Raw genomic sequence first — 27,897 nt, 5'->3', positions numbered from 1 at the left:
CTTCGCAGGAGCCCTTGCAGAGGAAATCCAGGCCCCTTCCTGGCTGCTGGCTGGCAGAGCCGGCACGCTGCGCTGAGCAGAGGGAGAGGCTGGGGTCCAGCCGCTGTGAGTGCGGGAGGTGGGTGCCTGCAGCCCCCTCAGCCTCCTTTGCCTGCCGGCATAGCCTGTGCTGCCGACTTCATGGAAATAAAGCGCCATTATCCAGTGCAAACGGCAGCTGGGCTCATGCCAGGGAGTGGCCGGGGCTCACCTGGAGCAGGGACGCGGCTGTGAGCAGACCCCGAGGCAGGACAAACACTGCAGCCAAAACCAGGGCAGGTTGTGGCCCCACGGACAGGGGATGGACAGGCCCCACAGGATCCAGGTAATACCAGGAGTAATTACCCCACAAGTGGGAAGGTTTGCCGTCCCACAGTGCTGCTCCCCGTCTGCTCGCCTCTTGCCCACTGTCATGCCGTGTCCTGCTGGGCATCTGGAAAGGACCATGACCAGGCATGAAGCCCAGACCCCACAAGGTTCCTGAGGGATTTAGCCCCAGTTACATCTCATGGTTCCCATTCAAAGTGCCCCATCACTTTTTCAGCCTGAATGTGCCTACCATGGCGATTCCGGGTAGGCCTGCAGCAGGGGAGCCTAGGAAACTATTCACTCCCAGCCCATCCTCCATCCTCACTGCTGTAACCAGGCTCAGCCACAATTACCTCACCAGTGCTGGGAAAACCAGGGGAACTGGGGGAACTGTGCTGGGAGCAGGCAGGGGGCCATGGCAGCCAGAAGCCGCTTGTTATTGTATAACCGCTGGCTGGATTTGATTGTTGATGGTTTCTGGATGAATTAAACTCCCCTGTTGCTGAGAGCAGGGCCCTGTGGACTGTTCCATCTCTGCATCCCAGCGGGGTGGCAGGGATGGGCAGGATGGGTGAGGGGTGTCTCTGCGGTGGGCTTGGCTGCAGGAATGTCTATGCCATCCCCGCTTGGATGCTGTAACCAGACACCCCTGCCTTGCTGCTATCAGCACCTTCCTGGGCTCAGTGCTGGCTTTTCCAGGTAGAAAATTCCTCTTGTCCCTAGGGCAGCACAGAGAAAGTCCTGCCTGGGGAAGAGGGACAGGGGGCAATGTGCTTGAAGGGCTGCCACCCACCTGCCCAGGGCAGCAGGAGGGGCTTGGACCCCCAGCAAGAGCACCAGGGGCCTGAAGGGAGTAGCTGATGTCTGGGGGGCTCACAGGGGTCTTGGGCTACTTGGGGTGGTGGCCCAAAGGGTTGCTCTCCTGGAATGAGGTGTCAAGACATAGCAATGGACATCCAAGCGCTCCTGGCCTGACGGGCAGTGCACCCGCGTCCCCACGGCCATGTGCCAGGTCACTGTGCCCGCCGTGGGGCAGCGTGTGGGGCCAGGCGCCGCTCTGGCCATGCCCTACTGCCACGCTTCCTTCTCTGGAGGGGGAAGGGGCCGCGGGGAGCAGCGCTTGGCGCCTGGGGCGGGGGCTTGCTGGCACTTGGGGACCTTGGGGAGTTGATGGCACTGGTTGGTGAAATGCGGGACTCCCAGATGAAGGGGTTCACAGCGGGTCCCGGCTGGGCTGGAGGAGTTTGGGGGGGAGTGATGTGCTTGCGTTCGGTCTGGACGTGGTGGTCAGACGGGCCAGTGCAAGGGCGGGCGATGGGTAGGAGGTGGGAGCAGAGACCCCCAGGAGCCGGCAGAAAGCCCGGCGAAGACGCGGTGGAGGAGGAACACCACGACACGGCCAGGCGGCGTCAGTCTTAACGGACCCTGCCGAGGGTCCGTCCCCGGGGGGCCCATCCCAGGGATCTGTCCCGGGGGGTCCATCCCGTGGGGTCCGTCCCGGGGTCCCCCCGGGCCCGCGCACGGCTCCGCCGCGGCTGCCCCCGAGCACTGCGCGAGCCGCGGGTGCCCCCTGCCGCGCGGCGCCGGGCGGCGCCGGGGCGGGGCCAGGCGCGCGGGGCGGGGCCAGGCGCGCGGGGCGGGGCCAGGCGCGCGGGGCGGGGCCAGGCGCGCGGGGCGCCCGCAGGCGCCGCCAGGGGGCGCTAGGGGGGCGGTGTCGCGGGGGCGTGGCGCCGCGGTGACGCGTGGGGGCGTGGCCGGGCCGGGGGTGGGCCGGGCCGGGCCGGGCCGGGCCGGACCGCGGCGGTCGGAGGTGCCGGTGCCGCCGCCGCCATGTACCGGGCCCTGTACAGCTTCCGCTCGGCAGAGCCCAACTCGCTGCCCTTCGCCGCTGGCGAGACGTTTCTGCTGCTGGAGCGCAGCAACCAGCACTGGTGGCTCGTCACCCGCGCCGGCTCCGGCGAGACGGGCTACGCGCCGGCCTCCTACCTCCAGCGGCTGCAGGTGGGCCGGGCCGGGCGGGCCGCGGGCCTAGGCCCGGCAGGACGCGGGCTGCCGGCGTGGGGGTAGCTGTGCCGGCCGTCCTGTGCACCGGCGGGGCTGGGGGTCCCGGGGCTGGGCGGCTCTGCCCTCCGCCTCCTCGCAGGCGGGGGGCGGGTGGTGTGGGAGCAGCTGGGTGGTGTGGAGCACCCCAGAGCACTGCCTTGGCTGCTCACGGTCGCTTCTCTGGCGCCTCTGGGAGCCGCTGGCCGGGGCTGGGAGAAGTGGGTGTGTGGCTGTGGCCGTGGTTACCCACTGCGGTGGAGTTCAGCGCACAGGCACCTCCGGGTACATCGTACCTCCCGGGAATGAGAACCGGGAGTTTGAAGTGAGGCAGGAGACATCTTCTGTGGGTGTCATCTTTGGAGAACGAGGTCTAGGGAGCACCAGCTTCGCAGGTCAGGGACGAAATGAAAGCTCAGCACATTCATCTGGAGGAGCTGGGCGAGGTACGGGTTCCCTGGGCACCGACTCACAGGCTGTGGGGCAAAAGGGCTGGCTTCATTCCTGATGAACTGGGAGAGGAAGACAGAAAAATACCTACGTGATGCCCTGGGGAGTTGGTGAGGAGGATCCTGCTTCTCCGAAGTGCACATGATTACTAGATAACCCTGAAATTCCCCAACTAGCAGCCCCAGTTGGTATAAGTAAGCAGTGCTTGTGTGGCCATCGCTGTGCTAGCTGTTCAGCCACAGGACTTCCTATTTGCGTGGCACCCCAGCACTGGGAGGGCAGTGAGGGGGGGTGATCATCCACCTTCCGTCAACATGCTGTGACACCAATAGCAGAGCCATACTGTTCTGGGGGCCAGGAAATCCCATGGCAGCTGGGTCCACCCCGGGGATACGGCCCGAGGGGTTCATCCAGTTGGCCCATCCCGGGGATCTGTTACAGACAAGTTGATGATACTGGTAATTACAGAAAGTCTGAGCAGGCTGCTGCAGCCCTAACTGGGGTCAGAGGAGAGAGGGCACCTCCAGCAGCTGCAGGCGTGAGCCCAGTGCCTGCGCCGTTGTCACAGGGAGGAGGAGGTCACTTATGGCTTTACATTGCAGGGGTCTGTTTAGTGGAGGCTTCTGATGGACAACGCAGCTTCTGAAACTAAAACAGGCCTTTCATATAAGGCTAATTCATGGGGCTTTTATACTTCTGGGCCTCAGGGGATAGCTGTGGGAACTGCATGCTGAAAACTCTGCATCAATGAATGGATAACTGCACAAACGCATATGAATGGTACAAGTGGGCCTTTTAATGTCGGGCTGAAAATGGTGACAACCCCCTTTATTTCAGTGTGCTGCTGACGCTCCTTCAGATGCCATTGAATTTCTGATTAGCAGTAATTCAGCCTGTAAGTAAGTGTGGGTGTGCGTTTTGCAGAACACTTCAGTGAGACGAGTGTGTATGTGTTGCCCTAACGCCGGGTCTCTCTGCCAGCTGCTGGGATCAGGAGCCATCCTGCCTGCGAGACTGGGGCTCATCTGCAGCCTGACAGAATGCCCTGTCAGGAGGGGACATCTTGTGATCAATAAGCCCTTAAGCTATTTACAGGAGCTATTTAGTTACAGAGCAAAGACCTTATTAAACTACTAGATTTTAAAACCCCACGGTGGCATTGCTTCAGGCTGCTGCTCATGAGTTTCCTCTCTGCAGTCCTCTGCTTCATTTGTTTGTGTGGCATGATGTCTTCTCGCTGCCGGGGGTGCCTTCTGGAGCAGCCTTCCTGCATCTCTCCGCCTTGCTAATATTAGTTTCAAAATCTTACAGAAAAAGCATTTCTCTGCTGACTTTACATTCATTTCTCAGGTTATATTTTGCCACACCCTTAAGATAGCTTACAGCCTGCCAGGTTGACTCCTGACAGTCTGTTGGTAATGCACTAATGTTTAAGCAGCATTGCTGGTGACTTTGTGAGCACTCTAGTTCAGATGTAGCTTTCCAAGTGCCCTTAGACCTGGTAGCAGGAAACAGAAGATCCTTCCCTGCATCCACTCATATTTTTTTGGCCATTATGTTTCCGGCACCAGAACTTGCCTGATGATGCATGAGGCAGCAGGATCTAATTTGCTGCTCTGCAGTTGCTGTAATGCTCTGTGTCTGTGACTGACTTTCTGCTGTTGCATCCTGCTATCTCTGAAGAGCTGATCTGAAGTCAGAACACCCTTTTGTACATGGAAGAAGTCATCTGCTTGCTGAAAGCTTGCTTGCTTGAGGCTGCTGAATGTCCAGGATGAGAACGCAAACAGTTTGTCACCCAATTTTGATTTAATAAGGGCACTGAGACTAATTAGTGACAGTGATTTGGGAGGCAATTAGTGCTTCCTCAATCACAACAGAGAAAAAACACAGCTAATGATTAGTGTTAGTGTGCTTAGCAGGGAGAGAGGGTGGCCAACAGGAGTCACCATTGTAAAAGTAAGCCTTCGGCTTTGTTAGCAGTGCAGTCAGGTTCCAGGTGAGCAATAGGTTGTACAACAGTCACAGCCAACAGCAGCAAATCTCCTGAAAGCCCCTCGCAGCAGGCTGCTGAGAGGATGCTCATGGGAGAGGCTTGGGCTGCTGTTGCTGCTGCCATCGCTCTTAGGAGCATTAGATTTTTCTGAGCTTCCCTCGATTTTCAGGTTTTTTTGCTCAGCTTTCACAGATACAGGAAATTCATGCCTTGTCTTCTCTAGAGGAAAAAATAATTCCCATTTATTATTTAAAGCTTATTCTTGGCTGATGTCATCTTGTTGCAAATGCGGCAGAATTTTGTACTGAAATCCTTGTGGCTCAGTGTTGCTATTAAAAGATGGTTAGTTGTAGGGGGGAAAAAACCCTCAACAAACCCCTCTTAGAAACATATAATACCTCTAAGAAACAAGTTAGGGCTAAGCCAGGGCACCAGAAGGTGCAGATGATGTGTATTTAATTTAGGTCAATTAGAGGTGCCCAACTTCAGCCGATATTCCTGATTATTTTACTCTTCTGTAGTTCCCTTTTAGCTCTGTTGTGGGTTATTAAGAATAATTTCAAGTTGAGTGCCATTCTGGGGATAGATACTGAAGCCACCAAGCAACACAAGGGAAGGATTGGGCTGTGTGCTGCTGAACGTAGCCGGGTTGCAAGCCACAAGCAGAATGAGCTGCTTGCTGAAATGCTGACCTTGCACATGGCTGGACCCTGGCTCTGCACGCCCATGGCAGAGATGTTGAGCAGCGGTGCTGGCAGGCACGGTGGTAGCAAGCAAAGCCATAGCAAGCTTGGGGGCTGACAGGTGCTGCTGCCAGGAAAAGTGAAAATGTGTACCCGGTGCTGTGCCGGTCAGTAACAGCACGTAGGATAATTGCCTCCAGCTAGTGATGGAGCAAGAGACAAATGCTAATATCTAATGCCAGGCAAATACTGCTGCAGCAAAGCTGTCAGCATGAGTGCCATGGCTTCTGATTGAATGGAAAGGTGCCTGTCAGCGTGAGGTTGGTCTTTGGTCTCCAGATGTGTGCTGATGCTTAAGTGATGTACAAGTGGCAGAAAAATGTGGAGGTTCAGTTGGAGCTTAGGGTGTCTTCTGAAGTCAGTCACTCCAGAAGGCCAGCCTTTCAAAGCTTTATGTGAAGCTGTAAAAGAATCAATTTATAAAGCTTCCTTAGGAGCAGGAGGTTCACTCGGTGTCAGAAAGGGACAAATGCCAAGTCTAGCAAATAATAAGGGTCCTTCCTTTGAGTTAAATAGCCTGTATATTGCTGTCATTATGATGGGACATGTAATTTTGTAACAGGAATCTGGAATTATTCCAGCTTTGGGTGAAGGTTTCAGGCTGTACTGCAGCAGCACAAGGAGCACAAAGCGAGCGGCTGTCCTGAGGATGCCAGACTACAGGTGACACTTGGCCTACCCCAGGAAAGCTGATCTGCTCCCAGTGGGGCAGGGAGCAGGGCAGGGGCTGGCCTTGGTGGTTTGCTCCTGGCAGTGGCACCCATATACAGGAGCAGCAGTCTGCTTCAGCTCTCGTCTTCACCAGGCATCATGACTGGTCTTGCCTTGTCTCTTGTCTGCGCTGACCCAGACTGTATTCCTGGTCAATGGAAGTGTTAATACTACATGCTGAGGAGGGGAATGGCAGCCGTAAAATGCTGAATTGGTAAATGTTGGGTTGCAAAAATAAATGCTAAGTTGCAAGGGGGTGTTTCCTGGTGAAATGGGAATGATTTAGCATGCTGGCTGCTACAAATCAGCTGCTCAGCTGTATTAAGCTCTTAGGAAATAGCTCTGATATTACTATTAACAGCCTTTTCAAAATTACTTGGAATTTATTTGGAATAACTGAAGAATGCTTGCAGTGTGGGTTTAGATTCTCTGCTTAGCTGAGGCCTTCTCCAGTTGGTCACACTTTCATCTTGTACCTCTGGAGGAGTGAGAAGGGGGCTGTCTGGGTGTGAAGGTGTGTATGCTGATGGCCAAGAAACTTTGGACCGTCTGGTGAGAAAATGGACTCAGTCGAGAGTGTAACAAGCATTTTGAGGATGCCTTGGATTGCTATTTGCCATATCTTTTTCTACAAGAATAAACAGGCATGTGATAAAAATAAGAGACTGCTTTGTGCAGCCTAGCAACAACTTAAAATTCTCTTTCAGCATGAGCAAGTACACAGCCGCAGGGTACAGGTAGTTCTGGACGGGCAGGCACAGGAATGGCATTTCACCTCCCAGGCTGCAAAGAGAAAAGGGGTTTCTGTAAAGGAGTGACATTTGAGAGTTCTCTATTTGCAGGAAACCCCTTTGTCCTGGTCCGTGTTGTAGCACTGACGTGGGTTTGAGATTGGGACGCATTGTGCAGAGTGAGGTAGTATAGGAGCTGCCTTTCCTTGCAGACCAGGGTGTGCCAGGGCTCAAACCGTGGGTCTGACAGCTCACGGCTGCAACTTGAGCCTGATCCCACATCCTACGCTCAGCCCCATGGTCCAGCCTTCCCTTGCACTGTCTCTGCTCTTGTCATTCCCACTCTCAGTTCAGTTCACTTGATTGCTGGAAAGTTCTTTGTTTCTAATCTGGTTGTTCTTCTGCCAGGATAGCAAGTACGTTGGTTTGGTGGAGCAGCACATGCCGAGGCCGGTGTCAGTGTAGGACTGACTTCACTGGGGAAGGAGTGAGCTGGGGTAGGTCAGGTACTGCCAAACCTGTCATGCTAGCATGGAGATGATGACAGTTGTGGAGCACTGAGTTGGTTGTACGGTGTCAGTCAAATGTTCAGATGTTCTGATAGCAAGTCACTGGAAACTGAGATTTGGCAATTGTGCTTTGCTGTAAGAGTTTCTGCCTCCATCTAGGCAAAATCCAGCTTTAAACTCGGTGCTCCTGAACCCTGGCAGATTTTCTCTCAATGCTACTGAACAGAAGGTGATGATTGTGCAGACTGTTGTACAGACCATCTCCTGCGCTGGAGCCTGCATCGTTATTTGTCATCTGCAGATTTGACGGAGCTTTCAATGGGCGTGAGAGCTTAATTGCAATACTCGCACAGATCCTGAATAAGCGCTTAGGCTAAAAATAAAGTTTTATTTTGGAGAATAAGCAGCTGGTAGTGCTTTGCCGCTGATGCTGCATTTCTTGACACATGCAAGAAACTGAAAGAGTGAAGCATTTTTCTCTTGGCTGTCACAGTAACAGAGATGCTGTCATGTCAGAGCTGCTAATGCTTTGAGATGTTTTATTCTTGAGACTAAATTACACAAGCAGGCAATTATAACCATTTCTAATTACTGTAGCTAAAGACTTGAAACTTTAGAAGTTCTGCAATCTTTCACAGTTCAGAATTATTAAAGTAGAAACACAGTAATGATTTTTAGCCTCTCTTTTTGCTTGGCTGTAAAGACTTGTTCTTCTCACTTTTACTCTTATTAAAAATGATTAGGTTTTTTGATATCAGATAAAATTTGCCTTTGTGACCTGGATGCCCATGTATGAGTGATGTTGGCAGTCTGGGCTTATCACTCCTGCAGCTGCATAATGGCTGAGCGTGGGTGGAGTGACACGGGTGGACGTGTGGATGGTCCCGGTGGGTTTCCTTTGGGCTGGACTCATTGAGGCTGTTTCAGGGCTGAACAACATGAAGGCTGTCTTGGTCAAAGTAAGCAAGCAGTAGGGAGATGTCTGAGAGCCCACGTCCGCTCCTGAGCGATGTGGCTAGGGCTGTGTTCACCTTGGAGGAAGGGCAAGGCGAGGGAGGGGGCAGACTGGAAAGAAGAAATGTGCCATTTTCCTCGAGGCCTTTGGAGAGGCACTTGCCCAGAGCTGATAGACACAGTCTGGTTTCCAGCCTCCCCGTGGGGTTGCAGTGTCTGCCAGGTCATTTGCACCCCCACTCTCTAGTGCCACTCTTGCTGTGAGCATTTCACTGTGTTGCACAAGTGATCACCTTCTGTTATCTTGCAATTTTACTGATCAAATCTGTGATTTTTTTGGGCTGCCTCCTGTATGGATTTTGAATGTTTTTCATCAGGGGAAAATGGCTAGACTTCCTTCCCTGGTTTACATCTGAAAGATGATCAGCTTCTCATTTCAAAGGGAAGAACTGCCGGTTTTGAACTAGGAGCATCTGTTCAAAATAGCTGGTGAGGTGATGATGCTGGAGGACAGCAAACACAGACACCCTTCTTCTCGCCCCATTTGCAGGAGAAGGTAATTAGGAATGACTGAATTGTTTATATTTATTGAGCAAGGTGCTTCTATGATTAACATATGGGAATCTGGATTCTGTTCAAATCTGCTACCAGCTCACTATGGGACTCCCTGTAAGTGACTTTCTTTGCCAGACCTTGCTCTCCTGCCTGTATGTGAGGATACGGGCAAGAGGCCCCACAGGAAGGTTGTGGCTCAGCTGAATTTCTCATTAATGTTGAAATTTAGTTGTTGCAGCCTTAAGCTGATCAACACTGTTGTCAGCCTGTGGGAAAGTAAGTTGTTGATGACTGCCCAGCAGCGTAGGTATGTCTCTCTAAAATAACAGTGCTAACATCAAGTCAAGCTGGTGGATGTGCTACACAACAGGTCTACTGAAAGGTGTCCCAACTTAAGCCATCACTGCCTTCTGATGCTTCAGAAGATCAATCTTATGCTGCCCTCACCTTGAGCAGGACACCAACAACTCAGCCTCGCTGCTTTTTCTGAGCTGAAGGGAATTGGCAGATGTCTTTGAACACAAAGTTTGACCATCTCTGGGCTTGCCAAGCTGCAGCTTCTCTGTGCTTGTGTTTGTGCACCTTTTTCACATGCTCTTACTCTTGTGTTTCCTTCCAGGATTTCCAGCATCCCATCAGGTGAAGTCTTAGTAAAGAAACAAAAAACAACAACAACAAAAAAAACCCAAACAACATAAAGGAGGGGAGATTTGTATTGAAACCAATAAACGAGAAAGTTCATGGAAATTGATTTTTTTTGTGATTGTTGCTCTGTGTGAAGTACAGAGCAAGCAAGACACTGAAGAGCAGGGAGGAATTCATGTTGCTTGTCCTTGGAGAAAAATCTACTGGTGTTAGTGGTGATGGGAAAACAATGTGAAGAGTCGTCCTCCTTAGAAGAGTAACCTCTGCTCAGAGCAGCCTGTACACTAGGAAAGGCTTTGACAAAAGCAGACTACATCATGGTAACTGGCTGACCTAAGAAGATCTCTTGCAAGATCTGGGGCATGTTAATGCCTGTGGGAAAGGGCAAATCCCATGGTTTAGAATGGGTATTTACATCTGTCAGTGGCTGAAACATGGAAAACAGCTGAACCTGTCTGTTGAGGTCATTGTTAGGAAAGCTCTTGTTCTGGAACAGAAGCAGCCTCCTCTTTTTCTTCCCTTACTTGTATAGCTCAGAGGTACATAAAAACAAAAAGAATTTTTAAGAGTATTCCAGCTTCACTCCCTCACAAAGGATTTGAATTTTGTCATTCCCAGACAGGATTATGTATTCAGCATATGAGCTGTCAGTCTGGGTTCTGGAGAAAGGATAAATTCCAGAAGGGGTTTATAAGGAGGGAAGTACAAGCAGCCTTAGCGTGCAGCTATAGCATTAAATAGTCTGCAGGAAGATTAGACTTCACAGACGCTGACATCCTATGTGGCCAGTGCTATAACCAAAATGTTACAAGCCACAGGTTCTAATAGAGCTCTGTGTGCAGAGATTTTTAAATGACAATGCATGTGCATTGCATTTCTTCCAGAGAGGAAAACCTTAAATTAAGGCTTTCTTCTTGGCCATGATGGTAACAGTTGGCTCAGTTTATTTCACGAGAGGCACATTTGTATGTGGACTTGCAAGGGCTGTGAGAGCTGGAAGTGTTTGCTGTTGAACTGGGAGATCAGCCTTGGTTCACAGGCTCTTGCAGACCTGCCCTGTTTTTTCCACGTCCGATCTCTTTCTAATGGTGTGCTCCTGGTGCTTTGCCAAGGAGGATGGGGCAGAGCTGCCTGTGCCACTTGCTGCCTGCACTGGGCAGTGGTTGGTGATGGGTAGATGTGCTGGGGGCTGCTGCAGTGCCACTGGGGAGAGATGCTGGTCCAGCTGGGCTGGTGATACGCTGCTACTCAGGCTTGGTGTTGCTGCCTTTGCTGAGGCTGTGCGTGCAGACTGCTGTGCTAACAGGTGCTAACTTCTGATGGGGAAGGAGGTCCCATCTCTGCTCACCAGGCTAGCCTGGGAAATGACAAAGCTGTGTCACGAGGTCTGGGAGAAATAATTGAGCTCGATGCTGGGGCTGCTCCTGAGTGCTCCTTGCTAATGGGGTGTAAGAAGCTGTCACAGAGAGAAATGAACACTGGCACTATTGGAGGACCTCAGTTCATGCTTTTTCTGTGAGCTGGCATGTGGAACTGCAAAATGCTTGTTGTATTTGGAGGAAAAATTCTCATTTCAAATTACAGTCTGCTTAGGTCCATTGGAAATTCTTTTTGTGGACCCAGTCTGCCCTCACTCGCCTCTGGTCTTGAGTTGCAGCAGGAATTGTGGTGGGTCCTAGCTGTGTTTCTGGAGGAGCATCACTTTGCTTCCCCAGCCAGTGGCTTGGGAATAAAGTTTTGACCTTTACAGGAGAGATTTGTCAAGCCTAATTTGTCTTCATTTTTATCACATGGCAAAAACTTTGATTTTAAAAAGGGGTTTTGAAGCTTGTCATATGAGAAGTGGAACAGAGGACACGATTCATAACTGCAGCTGCTTCTCTCTGTTCCGTCTCACCTCCTATTGCTTTCTTGCTGTGGGTATGGTGGGCACTATTCTTTGCAAAGATCCATCAATGCTAACAGTTGTCCCAAAGACAAGACCCACCACCTTGCAGTAGGAGAGGAGGGCTAGCTTCATTTCAGCTCTTCTGTGTTCGTGCCCTGCGATGCAGGGCTGTTTGCTTCCTTGCAATGGAACAAAGCACTAATACCTGTTCCCTTTTAGCATAAGGCTTAAGCAAGAAGGGGAAGTAAATTTTGGCAGTGTGGGCTTTTCAGAATGAGGTGGGAAGTTCATGGGTTTGTTTTTTCTGGTTATTTGTTTGCTTGTTGAAATTGTTTAGAAGAAGTTGTCACTCCCTTCCTCCTTGGAAGCTGCTTACTTGTTGATTACTGGTTGTGAAGCCCATGTCCTTCCTCCTGTCTGTCTGGTATAGCTAAAGGAGCAGTGTCACCCAGCTGCGAACGTAGTGAGCCCATTGGTCTGACTCAGACTGCCTTTCATGCTAGTGAGATGTGCTTTTGATTAGGTGCCTACCTTTGCTGTCATGATGAAGGGGTCCCATCTACACTGCTTTGCCCCTCTTTCCTGCTCAGGCTGTGGTGGTGTGCACAAAAGCAGTCTCAGAGATGTTGATTTTTGTGCCTGTGATCTGGAAATGCCACCATAGGCTGATATTTGAGTTTGTTCAGCTGCTCAAGAGGTTTAATTTAAAAAAAAAAAAAAAGCTGTCGGACTAAGCACACTAGATAATTCCAGGCTGCGGATTGTTTCTTACTAAATCACTGGTTCCAAGTTAAGATTAGATCTCTTCTAAGTAACAGCTATTAATTATTTCTTGTTCTTTTCTATCACAAGTGGGGACAGTGCCTTGTAGTATGGAAACCTGAGGGCAGGCCCCAGTTACAAACCTTCTATTATATTGAATAAAAACAAAGGGATGAGGGAGAAGATGAGGCAAGAGCTGCAAAAATAGACACTCACCCACGAGGAGGAGGAGGGAATCACGTGGAAGCCTGGATAATGTCTTAATGAAAAGGTCTTGAATGCCTGTCCATGGGGTTTGTGCCTGGGGTGATACCTCCACAGCTGCTAATGTGGATGAGGTGTTATCTCCCACTTTCCTGCTGCCTGCTCCAGCTCCACTGCCCTCGAGCTCGCTGACTGGGAGGCTGGGCTCAGCTGCTGAGTTGCAGCCTCCTTCTCTGGAGGTGGGAAGGAAGCCTTGATGGACCGCACAGGCGACTTTGACCTGCTCGCACGTGGAAGATGGAAATGGTGGTGGACACGTTTTCCGGGTGAAGGGGTCTCCGTCAGTCGAGTTCAGTGTGGTGTCTGTGCTGCGATGGTTGTACAGAGAACTGTGACAGCTCCTGTAAAAACTACATACCTGCCTAAAGAAATTAAGCTGAAGTTCCTCACCAAGCAGACAAATGCAAACCTCTGTGGCCTCTCAGTCTAATGTGGTGACAGTTTGGGTAAACTCAGTGAATTTGTGATTTTCCAGGCTGCTTGAAGATACCCTTTTTCCCTCTCCTCCTGAGGGAAGGATGTATGTTTGCAGGGGGATGGAGGGGTTAGCATAGTTTGAACATCAAGTGTGCTATGCCCAGGTCATAAATTGCACCCAAGGGGAGCACCAGGTCAGGTCCGGTCCCTTTCCCTCTGTGCCTGGGCTTGGCTGTCCCTGAGGAATATTTCGGGAGAAGCTCAAATATCAGGGAAATTCACGGTTTTCAGCATGTAAAAAGAATAATTGTGTGAAATGCCAGTACCTCAAGTAAGAATGATGATCATAAAAAATCATTACCTATTTAATGCAGAAGCTTAGGGATTTCCTTGAGCCTGGCCAAATCAAAGTGTTTATAGCTGAAGTCTTTTTCCATTTGACATCAAAAAAACGAAGTCCCTTGAAGTGCTGAGTTTTAAGTAATAAAGTTTTTGTCCTCCCCAGAATCACCTTTATTGACTTAAAGTGAAAAATGTGTCCCCTTTAATTTGTTTTTCAAATTGATTTCACATGTCTGTCTTCCATTAGCTTGATGAGAAGAGATAGCAGCAGCACTGAAATAATGGTGCAGTTATTATCAAGGAGCCTGTACAGTATAATTCTTTACATCAGGGATGGAAAGAAACCCATCCAGCATCCAGTTTTGGAAAGCAGCATCTTGTCTGTGGTCTGGGGCTCCTTTAGAAGTATTTTCCAGTGATACGGGCTGGCATGTGAGACTTTTACATCTATGAATGCATGTGAGCTGGCTGTACTCTTAGGCTCTCCTTCAGAAGCTTAAGATCTCAAAAGGGTACTGAGCTCTGGTCACTTTAAAAGCTTTTAAACTCTATTGATGTGCTATTAATTGCTTAACCAAAAAGTTCTCCCAACAAAACCACTGTTGGCAATGTTTGGTCTCATGTGGTTTCTCAGATGTGGAGAACCACCCAAATCTCTCCTAGCTCAGCTGTAGGGAGTTACAAGCAGCAGAGTGATCAGCCTTGACCTGGAGGAGTTTAGAAGGGGGGAAAAATGGGGTGAGAAAGACAGCGTGCACATGGGTTGTGCAACCCACACAGCTTGAGAGTTAGTGTAGCCCTTTGCTTGCTGTCAGGCAGCTTCCGCCTCCTCTGCCCTGTGGTGGCCTTGTGCACTGGAGGGGTCCTGCTCCAGGAAGGCCACCAGATGGGTTGGGTGGAGGTGAGGTGTCTCCTTTCCTGCAGGATTTGTCCCACTGGAATTGGACTGGGAAGATTTTCTGAAACACAGCAATTCATTCTCGCTGATGTCGCTGAGCGAGGTGGATGCTGACATGGGTATGTGTGGCATGTGAAGAGGTGGATAAAAGAAATCAATACTGTAATAAGACAAGTGATCTGGGTGAGTGTTTTGCACATGAGAAGTGAACAGTCCCACAAATGCAGGGTTTTTTGTTTCACTGCCTCAGGAAGTGAGGAAAACAGATTATGGCTGTTCTGCTGCCTGTAGCACAATGTCCTAAGAGGACATTCCCCTCCTGTTCCCATTTCTTCATGTTTTCTGGGGAGCCTGTGCTACTCTAAACTGCAGAAGGAGATGGGATTATAACTTGCAGCTTGAGCAGTGGGCTATTTTTTTTGCTTCAGATAGTGTGGGACACTAATGAATTGCTTTTCTTCCGTGAGTCACGTCTTACTTCCTTATAGGTGAAATGTCAGCAAATCCAGTTGAACCCTTTAATCTTTTTTCAAGGTAGAAAAGCCCACTAAACAAACCCCAGAATTTGTTCTTGAACTCAATCTGGAGATAACAGCAAGTTAGCCTCATTCCTCTGATAAACATAGCTAAACTTGCAATTCTCAAGGTACTTTTGTAGGTCAATGGAAACTGTCAGCCGGTCTCAGTTTTACAGCACAGAAAAACTGTGTGCTGTCCACTCCCACTGTTTGCTGGTGAAAAAGTAACTCGGGGAGCTGCAGGGTTTTTAGTTCACAATTTTCTGGGCGTTTTTTTGGCCTATGCTCTGTCTTTATGATCATGCATATAACAGTTGTAGTTGTGAGACACTGCTATAGATCTCAGTGGTATTTTCATTTATGAGTTTGGCGTGAGTTAGGATTAACTTTATCATTGTCCCAATAAAGCTTGATTACATTGACTTGTTGGATTTGGTGAGTGTCTGGGTGCTGATTGCTCCAGCAGAAACATCTGCTTTACCAGGAATAAATGTGCTTGCAGGAGCAACCCTGAGCTAACAAGCACCTTGGCATGCTTGAGTATTTTGTCTCTGGCCAATTAGCATGATCTACCTCTTGACAGCACAGCTCATGTGGAGTATTTCAGCCCCTCTGATACCCCCTCCCTTGCTGCCCTGCACCTGCACCCTCAACAGTCTTTAAATGGCTTTGCTATAATTAGCTGGCACACCTAACTTCATGTAATTTTTGTGTATAGCACTAGTAAGCCAAAAGCATGAAAAGCATCCCTTGTTCGATAGCACTACTCTGCACATATCACAGTATATAGCTACCAGAATCCATGATACGGGAGTGAAGGAGATGCCTGTTTTCTTTCAGGAGGTGTTCCCTCTTGTCTTAGCTTTACAATGGCCCACCTCAAAACAAATGAGCATTCAAAGGTTATCTTTTACTGGGACCATAGCTGTCATACTTGTTCAAATCCCTTAATGAGTATTTTGTACCTGGGTTAAAGTCATGAAGGCTGCTGGCAGCTGGAAGGAGGCTGTGGGGAGTGGATGTGCTGTTCTACTTAGATAGAAGAGTCGTTTTGGGATTCCCATGTTGGGAAGTACCTGCCCAGCACAGGGGAGCTCTTTCCTCCACACCAGTGGGAACTGGTCTGTACAGCCTGAAAACATTGGGGAGGGGGTAGGTGGGTTTCTTGGGGTTTCCTAGTACTGGTATTTCAGGTACCTGTGCCTGTGACCCAGGAGGGCCTGTGAATCCAAGAGAAATTGCTGGTGTGATCTATATTATGGGAACATTATATAGGAACAAGGGGTTTTTTGGGCACCTGCTTTGGAGAAACTTTGTAAGTGTGCTTGCTCTCTTGGGTCCCTGGCCTGAAACACTGTTAGCAGGAGTAGTCCTCAAGGATCTTGGTCTACCTGATTGCTTGGGAGTTGTGTGAAGGGGTGATGGTAAAAAGGCTGTTGTAAATGATCCCTCTTCCACTTTGGAACAAACTTTGCTCCATGTGAATGTGGAGCTGCTCTCTTTGAGCAGAGGGAGAGCGTAAACCCAGGCTTTCTGGTTGCTGTTACTCTGTAGTTGCTTGGAGCAATTCTGCTCCTGGTTAACAAATACGGAAAAAAAACCCAAACCCTGAGTATGGTGGTTTAGGGGTCATTTTGTTATGGAGTAGGTCACAGATACAATCTGATCATATCACTGTGATAAGCTGCGTTTCAGGAAGGATGCACAAGAAGAAGAGGAATGCTTATTACAGTGGGAAGTGCTGGGTTTTCTGTATGAGTTAATGTGGTTTCTGATCCAGCCCTGCTGGCTTTCTTTTTCTTTTGGGGTGTGCAGGGGCAGCTGCATCCCTTATGGCAGAAGAGGCAGTGTTTGCTCCGCACGCGGAGTCCAGGACACAGGAAAGTTGTTTTCTAGCCAGATTGTTAACTGATTCTGCAGCAAGCAAGCTGCCTTTGATCCTTCTGACTGGAATCATCTTTGTTTGGAGATAACTTTCTGAGGTCTCTCTCAGGTTTGTTCATGGTAATACAAGGCAGGTTTTCATCTTCAGAGTGACAGCTTTGCAGGAAGGAGCATCAGCTGTGCCGGACCTGGCAGCTCTGGTCCCGGTGCTGCTAAAAAGATCCTGGGGACTCGTGTCTGGTTTACAATTTTGTGCAATTTACATCTGTCCAGGAATAAAAATAGGTGATGACTTTCCTGTGTTTGCCCTGTGAGGATGGAGGCTCTTTTCCCTCATTAGTGGCTTTAATAAAGTACATATGGCTGTTCATACAGTGGATACCAGAAAGTGGCAGTTCTTCTCTGCATGGCAGACTTGAATTGTTCATGCCCAAGCCCACAGGTTCTGTGCCTCCTGGGATGGTGACCTGTCCACCCTCCTTACCCTTTCTCCTCTGTACTGGCATTCCTGGGTTGTATGCCTGTGCCTGCTGCCAGGTCTGCTTTCCCATGTTCACTGGGGCCGAGGCGGGAGGTTGATTTTCTTTTCCAGTCTCCCCTTTCCTGTTAAGTCAGTAAGATATGCTTTACAGTTTGTCCACCGTTTTGGGTTTGGGCAACATGGTAATTATGCCCAGAGAACATCATAGCTGCAGTTTGCCACCTTTTGTCTCTTGCTAGAAGGTTGGTCATGGGAGAGGGAGGATTTTGGAAGAAAAGGTAATAAATCATCAATTCCCTTGCAAGATGAATCATGAGTTACCTCTTTCTCAAACAGGTAACTGCATTCTGTTAAATCAGTGCCAGTCTGTGGCATGCAGAAGGAAAGTCCCTTTTGGTTAACACATACATACATGCTATTCTCTTGCATCTGTCTTTGTGCATCGGTTGAATTGCTGACTTTAATCTTTTCCTGCCTAACCCCTGGAGACTTTACTTACTTGATCCTCATGTGCTGGAAACATACTCCAGGTTGGAGGTGAATGGAAAGGAAGAGAGTTCTCCTGAACGTGTCAGAAATGAGAATTTCTTGATCCTGCCTCTCATATAACTGTCACCTTTCCATCATTTTGCTATAATCTCTGCTATGGAAATAGATATTTTGGGAAAACTGAACCTTCTTCCTTGAATGCCAGAAGAGAAGCCAGAACTTGCAGAGTTTCCCAGGCTCATTCAGTCTCTGACCTTGCCCCTTGTCCTGGCAACGCTTGGCAAACCTGATTAACTGTAGAGCGTTTCTGTGGCTGGGTCTTCAGCCCCCATCCACATTTCTGCCAATTCAGTCAAAACAAAGATGGGCTGAGACTAGCACCTTGTAGTCTGCCCAGCACTCGAGGTTAGAAATTAGTTCTGGTTTTGATCATACTTAATATAGGGGCTTTCTTATGCACCTGTGCTAGTTGCATGCGAGTGATCTTGGAGCTGTACTGAATCTCGGTGAGCAAAGGGCAACTGTAGAAGTTTTTTGGGCTACCAAACTGAAGACCGTGCAAAGACTGACACAACCCCTTCTGTTGGGCTTTTTTGGCAACTTTTAATACTAATATGTCAAAACTGCTAGAATAACTGCTAGCGCTTCTCTGCAGCATTTTTCCTTCAGCATTTAGATATCCTGCTTCATAATCCTGAGCTTTCATCAAAGTAGAGGCTATCTGCAGTTTTATTTTCCAGTGTAATATATATTGTGTGTATAATTTATATATACATGCATATAAGTAGAAAGGTATGTTTCCCCTGCACAGATGCAGTGTTGATGATGTCTGATAATGACTTGGCTTGACCATTGTGTGCCAAAAGGATACTAAATAGGTAATCCTAAAGAGGGGGGCAGCTCTATTGTCTGGGTCAGGCTGAGCCAGAGAAGTGTCCCCTGAAGCATAGAGAGCAGTAAGAATTCAGGCAGCAAAGAACGGCAAGATATGTAAGTATGTGTTGACTATTTTAAAAACTTCTATCTCTGCTTTTATCCTCTTAGAGTGTTTTGGCTTAAGAGACATGTTCTGGTTACTGGAGGGTACAGAATTACGAGGGGAAGGAATTAGTGGCCGATTCTGATCATCGCAGCCAGTAAACAGGGTGTGAGCATGGCTGGGGAGACCCAGGATGAAGCATTTCCACCTTGGGAAGTACACATTGCAGTGGTGGGTTCCATGTGTTTCGTTGTTCCTTAGTGTGTCTTTGCCCCCTTCTTTCTGACTCTGAAGCTGCCTGCTCCAGGGTGGGAAATTGGTTGCAGTTTGGTGGCTGTGCATCCCTCTGCTGCCTTCAGGGTTTTGTTTGTTCCAAATGCCTCTCATACATCTCTTTTGCCAGGAACTCTGGCTTTTGCTTCAGCATGATTTGCACAACTTAAGCCCTTTCCCCGGCTATCCTTTCTCTTCATTTCTCATTTGTCCAGGCTGTCTGCTCGAGCGGCTGCTGTCAGCACACAGTGGAAAAACACCAATCTGTTAGAAACCCACTATAGCATATCCGCAGGAATTCCAGATCTGTTTCTGGGCTGTCTCTTTGTCAGAAGAGCTCAGCCATGTCTTTGTTCACTTGCTAGCAAGTCAGAGATGCTGCAGGTTTGTTTGAGCTTTTCTCATCTTATTTGCTCAGCAACCAGGACAGTTGCCCATTGTTTCACTTGTGTTTTTATCATACATTTTTAAGTGCCGCAAGGCACAATATCTTCATGCTGACAAGCACAAGTTAATGCATATCTCTTAGCCAACAGCCTGGGGACTAAAAATTTCTGTTTGGGGCTACAAAAAGGAGAGGAGAAAGGAGCTGAATTATCCACAGCAATGCTAAAATCAAAACTTGGACCATTTGTTTGAGCTGTGTTGTTCAGAAGGGGGAACTCATATCTGGTACATCACTCTGCCACAGACAAAGGCTAGTTGATTTTTGTAAATTGCTGCTGCAATAATTTAAATGTGGAAGGAATACAGGGTGCAGACACTCTGGTGGTGACTGGGGACAAAGGGCATGTGACCTAAGAGGTGGCTCTGATTTGAGTAACAAAGAACCAGCCTGTGCTTGTGTACACCAGTGGACTAAGTATCCTAATTTCAGCAGTGGTCCTTGTCAGTGCAGCTGTATGAAAACAGAGCTGTCACTGGAGACAAAAGTTTGTCTGTCTTTTGTTGTCATGTTGTGAGAGCAGAAGCAATGACGTGAGGGTGAAAATCAGCAGCCCCGCCTGATCACCCCTATGGCTGCAAAAGCAGCCGGCAGGAATGAGGGCACTGGTTCCTGCACATGCAGAAGAGCAAATGCCTTTGATCACTAAAAACTGGGGAGGCAGGAAGAAAAGAATGTCATGTTTTCTTGGATCAGCCCCCTGCGGAGGCAAAGAAAAGCCTGCCATACGTTAATGGGCCACTTTCATAAATGTGGGAGTCTTGCACACGCAGGGTGGCTCAGCCTGTCTGTGCTGATGCAGCTGTCAGCCTGTTTGTCTAGAAAATGCTTTTCTGAAAGGTATGATTATTCTAGACTGTTGAGCAAGTTCTTCTGTGTGAGTGCATTTAAACAACGCCGTTGGTATGTGTGGAAGAACTCAAAACAAAAGGGGAGGGGGGTGACATTTTCCATAGCCCCAGGAGAGCAGGTCGTGCTGCCTGTGCAGCAAGGACACCAACAGTATTTTTTTGAAACGCTTGGGTCTCTCATCAGCCCGTACGTGGGGAAGCAGAGGTGTGCAACATGTCCTGTGCACATGTGCTCTTTTTGGGGCAGTGCAGATGAGAGCAATGTGAGCTGTGGGGGTGAATGCATTCCTGTGCATGGCTGTGCCTCATACTGGCTGTGCTCAGGCACCCACAAGACATCCTGGAAGGAAGGATGGTTCTTAAGCCTGGCCTTGGCCCTGGGAGAGGCATCCTTCCCTGCCTGCTTTGGGCTGGGGGGGTGTGCAGAGCACCCTAGGGCAGTGCTGAGGCGTGACTCTGTCCCTTGTCAGGTGGGGAGCCCCCTCCAGCAGATGGGGGAAATTGGCAGTGGGCTCTAGGGAAACCCTTTGTTTGTTCATGTTATTAGCAAGCAGAGAGGAAGTAATGATTTATTGATGCCTCTGCGATTCTCCTACACTGGGCTATGAAGGAAGAAATTCTGTTTCCTGGCTGATGTTCGTGTCTCTAATTGAGCTGTAACTTGTTCCTGCAGGGCAACTCGCCTGCAGGGTGCTGATGGTGGCCCTGGTTCTCTGATATGGCTCCCCATCAGCAAGTCTAGCTCGTGATCGTCAAGGGTCACTGCTCTGCTCTTCCCCTGCCTCTTGGTGTAGCCAGGCTGGTCGTGACAGGCTGTTTATAGAGCCCAGTGTATCTCTGCTGCAGCGTTTTATTTGATTAAACCAGAAATGCCTGTCAGAGGAGGTGGTGGCCACTCCTTTCTGGGGTGAGATGCCATGTGAATGTGGATTGATACCTCAGCAAAATACCCCTTTATTTTCACGGTATGTTGGGCAGAATGGAGTGTCCTACTGATGCCTCTTGGCCACAGGCCACCCCACGCCGACCAAGGAGACCCCCGTAAGCCTGGGCACGCGTGGCCAGTACTTTCACCACCATCACTGCCCTATCCCTGCTGCTTTCTCTGTGTTTTGGGAGTCGCTGGCATGGCCATGCCACTGGTGAGCTGGTAACTGGTGAAGGATATAGTTAACAGCTAGCGTGCTGCAGTGGTTGCCCGGGGCTCTGCAGCCCCCACCCATGCGGTTACCAGCGCAGCTTCAGTAAATCCAGCTGAATTCCTGGGTTTTACTTAGTATGTCTCCTATGACAGCATGCTGTACAGCGATGCCCTTCTCATGCGCTTCCCTGCTTCCGTGTAAGCCTTAGATTAGCCTGCTATGAGCAGGGTTTCATCTTGGTATCCTGGAGCGTGGGAAGGTCAGGGGCAGGATCACTGAGCAGGGCCCTGCAGGGGCAAGAGCAGACTTTTGAGCACCCATCTCTCCTGCCTGATCTCAAAGGCTCAGCTCTATTACCTTGGTGCCAGTTTGTGACCCCTCTCTTTTGCAGACTGTGAAGCTGTGTGTGGCCAGGATTGCCTGTGAGTGTGTGAGAAGGTGCAGGCATGTGCTGCCTGGCTGTACCACTCGGGATCTCTGCCTGCCCAGTCCCAGCTGCAAGCATCCTTGAGAACAGGTGCTGGATGCAGACAGGAATCCCCTGCCAGCACTGCAGAGTGACTGGTCTCCCTAAGCTGCATGGGTAGAACAGTGAGGCATGTGCATTATCCTGAATTGCTGTGAGCAGGTAATCTCTTGAGTCCTAGGGGGAAGGAGATTTTAGGCAAGACATTGGCAAACCTGACTTTCGCCCCCGTGCAACCCATGCTTCTAGCCGCAACGTGCTTTTATGTCCATCCTCTTCAAACAAAGGAATGCCATTTTGGTTAACCCAAGGAGCATGCTAATTCTTTCTGATCACAGGATTTATCCAGGATACTGATCTCTGGTTTTTAAGTTTATGACTATGGTGCAGGGGATCCTCAATGCTGGGTGTCCTACAAATCCTGAATGTGAGGCGACCCCTGTGCTGAAGATCCTGCCCCCTGACCAGCTCAGTTGAGCAAGGAAAAAGGAGGTGACTTACAAGCAGCATCAACAATGTCATAAAGTGCAAGTGGCAAGTTAATGCTGCTTTTTTTATTCCAGCCCTTGTGACGGGGCCATGTTAATAGAGTGTTGGGGAGCAGAAACAAAGGAAGGAGCACAGCAGCTAAAAGCTGGTTGTCACAGCACTGCTGCATTAGTGTGAAAATGTTGTGTTTTATCAGAAAAGAAGTGCCCTCTTCATAACAAATGGCATCACACAGCATGTAGCAGCTTCAGCCTGTATTCCTGTGGGCTGTGGATGTCAATATGCTCTCTCGAAGAGGGCAGAGAGGCTGAGCCGTTCAGCAGGACTCAGCAGTCTGTACTGCGATCTTCCCTGGAAGATCAGACTGAGAAAGGGTTGAAACACATGCAGTGAAAGCCTGGCAGGCTGGGGAGGGTGAGAGAAGGCAGTGTGAAGGGGTGCATCTCATGGAGGGGATGGTTTTGGAGGGGGGGAGGGAGGGGGGTGAATGTGGAGGGACTACAAGCAGGGGACCAGGGAGTGTGCTAGGGCGGGTGTTTGGAGGCTGTAGCAGGAGCTGTATTGAATTTTGGGGTGGAAGCTCACATGGGAGCAGCATGAGGGATGGCAGGCAGGCTCTGTAGAGGGCAGGGGTCTCCAGTGTTCAGAGCAGCACTGGCATTCCCCTGTGGACATCAGGGCTGGAGACTTCTGCGCTGCTCCCATTTTCCAGAGAAAGCATGCAACTTGCCATAATTTTCTCAGAAAACGAAATGCGTTCTCTGAAATAACTTGTCTTTCCTTCCAGTGCTTCTTTAAATCTGTTCAAATGTGCTTTTCTCCGTTTCTGTAGTTAGATCTGTAGTTAAGAGGTAATGTAATGCTCCATAGGCCATATGGGCCTGCTTGGAAGCTTCATCCCAAGACTGGATTCTGATCTGACACTTTAACAAATTTGGTAGATGTATTTTAACATACCTGGTTTTATTTTTAAGGTTTTCCCCAGCTGCTTTTTTCCCCATCTCTCTCTCTCTTGGGAAAACAAACCAACAAAAAAAAAAAAGCTCCTAAATTTTTCTTTTTCAAAGCTGAGTATTGCAGAGGGGGCCTCTTGTCCCCACCTTGTTTGGAGGCTGTTTTTTTTCCTCGCAGTCTGTGGTAGCTGTTAATTCGCATTTGGTTTAGTAATTAATCAGAATATAAATAATACATAGCATGTTATCAGAAAACTGCATGCCCGTGCTATGGAGGCAGGCACTTTGGGCCCCAATGGGGAGGGCTTTGCCTTCTGCTGCTCTACAGCCCCCTAAGGCCAATTAAGGTGCATCCTTGATGAGATTCCAGCCGTTCCTTGACTGGATAAATGGTTGCTCTGATGCAGGGCAGGGGCAAAGCAAGCAAAGATGAAGGGGGTTTTAATGTTCAAATAGCCGCAATGAGCGCTGGAATCTGAGCACCCCCTCCGCTCCTGCTCCTCCCCTGCGTGCATGGGCTGAGGCTGCCGTGGTGGTACCGGGGTGATGGTGCAGGCACCGGCGGCTGCTTATTGGAGACTGGATCTGTCAGATCCAGGGCAAAGACTTGGGGTAGCATGTCCTTTGCCTTCAGCCTTAGTCCTGTAAAGGTCTTGTCTTCTGAAGATATGTCAACTGTTGATAAACAAAGCCTTGAGTAATGTCCCGAGTGTGGAAACTGGCTTTACCTTCCCATGCCCCTTGGCTACAGCTCTGCCAGCCTCCTGTGTAAGCCCAGGGAATGATGTCTTTGGTATTTCTTGTTTCAAGGCTGGTGTTTATTTCAGCTGCAGTAACTAGTGCTAAACTGGCTGGCAGGAGAAATAAATGTTGCTATGACAGTTTGGGTGGAGATTTGGAAAAGACACTTGAAGTTGCAAAACAAGTATAAAAACCATCAAGAAAAAAGCAAGCAAAAATGCAAATCCAAAGCCAACAGACTCTGAAGGCTACCAGATTTCGACTCTGTCTTTAACATTCACAGCTGTGTATTTGCTCCGTAGCAGGGCAGCAAGAGCAGAAATAATTGAGCTTGGGATAAACTGAGCTCTGCTGTGGGATCTCGAAAGCTCCCTGCAGGAGGCTGAATATTCAGCGCTGTTGCATGCTCCTGAAGCTCTGTCTCTGGTCTTCTTGTAGGGATCATGGGACTTCAGTGCTTAAACAGTGACTTTCTTTTTCAACCATAAATCTCGAATAGGGAGACTGGGTTTGAAGCACAGCTTCAAATATATTTCCTCTGAAGGAAGGAGGGAAAAATGAGAAGGTACTGAGATGGGGTTCTGGCTCTGGGAGCTGTTTGGCCGTTTAACTGGTGTGGTGCCTGCTCTGGGGTTTCCCATACTGTGGTCTCTCCCGCTCTTAGCTCTGGTGCAAAAGAGGCACAGCTGCAGCGGTGTAGTAATGTGTGGAATATTGTGTTTCTCAGGTGCTGGAGCAAGATGTGGTTCTCCAGTCTATCGACCGTGCCATTGAGGCTGTGCACAATGCGGCCATGAAGAATGGGGGAAAGTACAACCTGGAGCAGAGAGATGTTCTCCAGTAAGTACAATGGTCTGGGAGAGCTGGCAGATGGAAGGTGATCGGTGTATGATACTTGTGTCTTTTTCTATTCTTGGGAGACAACCACATCCAGCAAAGTAGTGCTTTGGTCTTGCCCCTCTATCCCTGTGGATGTAAAGAAAAAAAACTCCGCTGCATTGTAGGCTTGGAGGAGAAATCCAAAGCCTTTCCAGATGCATTTTCTCCTCTCTGCCAGCCAGGAATTGTAGAGGTTGTTGGCATGTGACACAAGGCCCTTTATATGTTCTCAAATAATTGCTTGGGAGGAGAATTTTTGTTTTTCTGTGATACCTCACACTCTGTGCTGAGGCACACTGGTTTAATCTCAGTTGAACAGCGATTCTAAAGTGCAGGCAATTTCTGAAGCTTGCAATGCAATATGGGACTCTCCCCCGAGGAAGAGGCGAACTGATGAATAAATCATGGGTTTTTGCAAAACCTCTTCCTTCCTCCCCCAGAAGTGCTTCCTTAGTTGTTAATGAAACTGGAGTTGGTGTTCAGAGTATTGTAACCCATTCTGGTATACATAGCCCAAATGCAATAAATCATTAAAAAATATCATTTAAACGTTGCAGCACAGTCACTCCCTTCCTTTAGCTTTGCTGTTCCTGATGTCATCATTCTGTTTCAGAAAACTGATCCATCACCGGAAGGAGACAGTGTCCCGCAAAGGTCACTCTCCCACCCCTCAGGGGATGGTTATGACACAGTCCTCCAGTGATCACCATCTGGATGTGGCACGGCAGCCCAATGGGGTGTGCCGGACAGGATACGAGCGACATCACAGTCTTCCGAATACTGAGTTCGAGGAGGAGGATGAAGGTCTCTATCAAGTAAGGGTGGCTGGACGCTTTCTAGCTTCTTCCTTCGGTGGCGTGACATCACTTGTCATGTTTAATAAAGTGCCTTTGCAGCTGAAGTCACAAATCAAGTGTTTGTGCTGCTTACCTGGGATTACGGCAGTGTAAATTGATGCTGTCTCTGTGTAAAAGTCTGAAACAGTCCCTCTGCCATTTACACTTGTGATGCTTTTTGGGAATCCTTGAGGGTCCATGGTTTTATGGTGACATGTGAAATCCACTCTATATTGTGTGACTGTCTCCTGACAACTTTCTAAAAGAGTTGCAAGCTCCCTGGAGAATACTTTGAAAACCAGTTCTGATGTGAGCAGCAGAACTCCCTCCGAGTACTCAGCACTGCTTTGTTTCCCCCTTGTTAAATCTGCTCAACAAAATCTTTGGTCCTTAAGCATTTTGTCTGCAGTGTCTGCCTAGTTTTGCTACTCAAAATATTAAAAAACCCCAAAGATCCTGCTTTGAATGTTGCTTGTCATGGTGAATTAAAGGTAAATTGCAGGAAATATTAGTTAGAGCAGATTTTTTTTTAATCTCAGCAGCACGCAGTTCCAAGGTTACTGTGCGGTGCCATCTAGACTTCAGAGTAGCCGCCCAGGACGGATGCGCAGTTGTTGGGAATGAATGATGTGGCCGATTACACTGTATAGGTATAGCTGGATGTTAGGGCTAAAGGCGCCAAGCAAGGATGAGCACAGAGATTTTTTTTCTCCTACAGATGAACATGTGCACTGTAGTTTTTCTTCATGTATCTGCGATAAGTGTTCGGAGGCGGTGTTTATAACGTACTGATACACTGTCACTCCTAGCAGATGAGGTTTGTTTTACACTTGAAGAACTGTGAGTCTGCAGAAATGAAAGGTAGCTCTGGCTCATGCAGAACACAGCAATCCCTACAAACCCCATTTTTCTCCTTAGTATTCATTTTCTTTTCTGGGCAGCCAAACCAGCTCTGGTCTCAAGCCTGTGTGTTATGGGCTAAGTGAATGGAGCACCTTACGGCCCATTCTCCATGCCAGTTCCTCGTCTTTATCTGGTCTGTGGTTTGGTCACTTGCCAAAAAGGAGCAAGACAGATTCCTTGTCTGACAAAGAACTGTTTCTGTCTGGGTGGCAGTGAGGATGCTGTCGAAGGGCTTCCAGCTTAGTCCTGTGCTGAAAGGGCTCCTTGAGTTTTTAACAGCTCAGTTGAGGGATTTCCTGTGTGCTTTGAAAATACAGCAGCATTGCTTTCTTCCACTGGTTATGCAGCTGCCAAAGAGGAGACCTACTGAAATGAAAATTTCTCACTAACTCCAGAGAAGCAGACGTCTTGGGATGTGCTTTTCACTGCTTGGTATTTTCAGGTGCATTCAGTGTTCGCATTTGAAAACTTAAATAAAATTTGAGGTGCAAATTTCCTGTCAGTGGCTCTGTTCTTAGGGCTGAACTGGATGAAGTATTTGGTGATGGCACCTGTGATGAGCCTCTCTTCAGCTCCTCCCTAGTTCACATAAGGTGGGAAGCTGGAACAGTTACCAGCTGCTAAGGGAGGCAGCTGGGCTCTCGGGGTATTTTAGTCATAGTCCGCTGTATTTGTGCATGCTCAGTGGCTTTGTGATGCTCGTTTCCAGAAGCTTTTGCTGCAGACCAGTGTGTCTGGCTTGGCAGAGCTTGCCTAGAGGAGGTGGTGGGCAGGGTTGTTGGTTTGGGTTTTTTTGGTTGGTTGGTTTTGTTTTGTTTACAGGTTTCTAATATAATAGCATTATTCCCAGGAGCTGAAGGAGTGGTGGTGGTCTCTGCCTGCCCAGCTGGAAAGGGGATGGGAGTGTTGTGGTTGAGTCAGGTCTGGTCTCAAGCAGCACAGGGAGCCAAGTCTCTGCTAGCAGTCCCTGCAAAATGGAAAAGGAGATAAAGCACATATGTAAAATCTGTGGATTTGGGGAGGTTCAGAGCCCCTTGTAGAGGCCTGGGGAAAGAGAGTCTTTCAACATGTATGTAGGTGCCTCTCTCTGGACCACTGGTAAGGTCCCTCCTCTTCTCCCCTCTGGACAGGAGGGATCTTAGCTGCAGGGACTCCTCCATGGTCACCTTCCCCGTGGCAGCTGGACAGAGGATGTTTTCTCCCCTTTCCTCACCTTCCATCAGGGGGTTTTGGTGTTGTATATCCTCCTCTTGGCCCCACATGGTGGCTGGGATGTGGGGCAGAGTGAGGAGATGGCCGATTACCCCTCGTAACT

General features: G+C 49.0%; 1 protein-coding gene across 3 annotated transcripts in view; it reads left to right on the top strand.

Annotated features, from left to right (window-relative positions):
- The first annotated feature begins 2,101 nt into the window (after positions 1-2,101).
- Positions 2,102-27,897, top strand: part of NCKIPSD (NCK interacting protein with SH3 domain) — a 54,312-nt gene continuing 28,516 nt past the window's right edge. For all 3 annotated transcript variants that reach the window (XM_074913944.1, XM_074913945.1, XM_074913947.1), the window contains exons 1-3: positions 2,102-2,349; positions 24,692-24,804; positions 25,457-25,658. In XM_074913944.1, coding sequence (XP_074770045.1) covers positions 2,179-2,349; positions 24,692-24,804; positions 25,457-25,658 — 486 coding nt within the window. In that variant the 5' untranslated portion in view covers positions 2,102-2,178. The remainder of the gene's footprint in view (positions 2,350-24,691; positions 24,805-25,456; positions 25,659-27,897) is intronic.

The sequence above is a fragment of the Athene noctua genome, chromosome 10, assembly GCF_965140245.1.
Source record: "Athene noctua chromosome 10, bAthNoc1.hap1.1, whole genome shotgun sequence".
NCBI classification, from domain to species: domain Eukaryota; kingdom Metazoa; phylum Chordata; class Aves; order Strigiformes; family Strigidae; genus Athene; species Athene noctua.
Note: the sequence above shows the minus strand (reverse complement) of the source record. Positions and strands in the feature narration are given on the sequence as shown.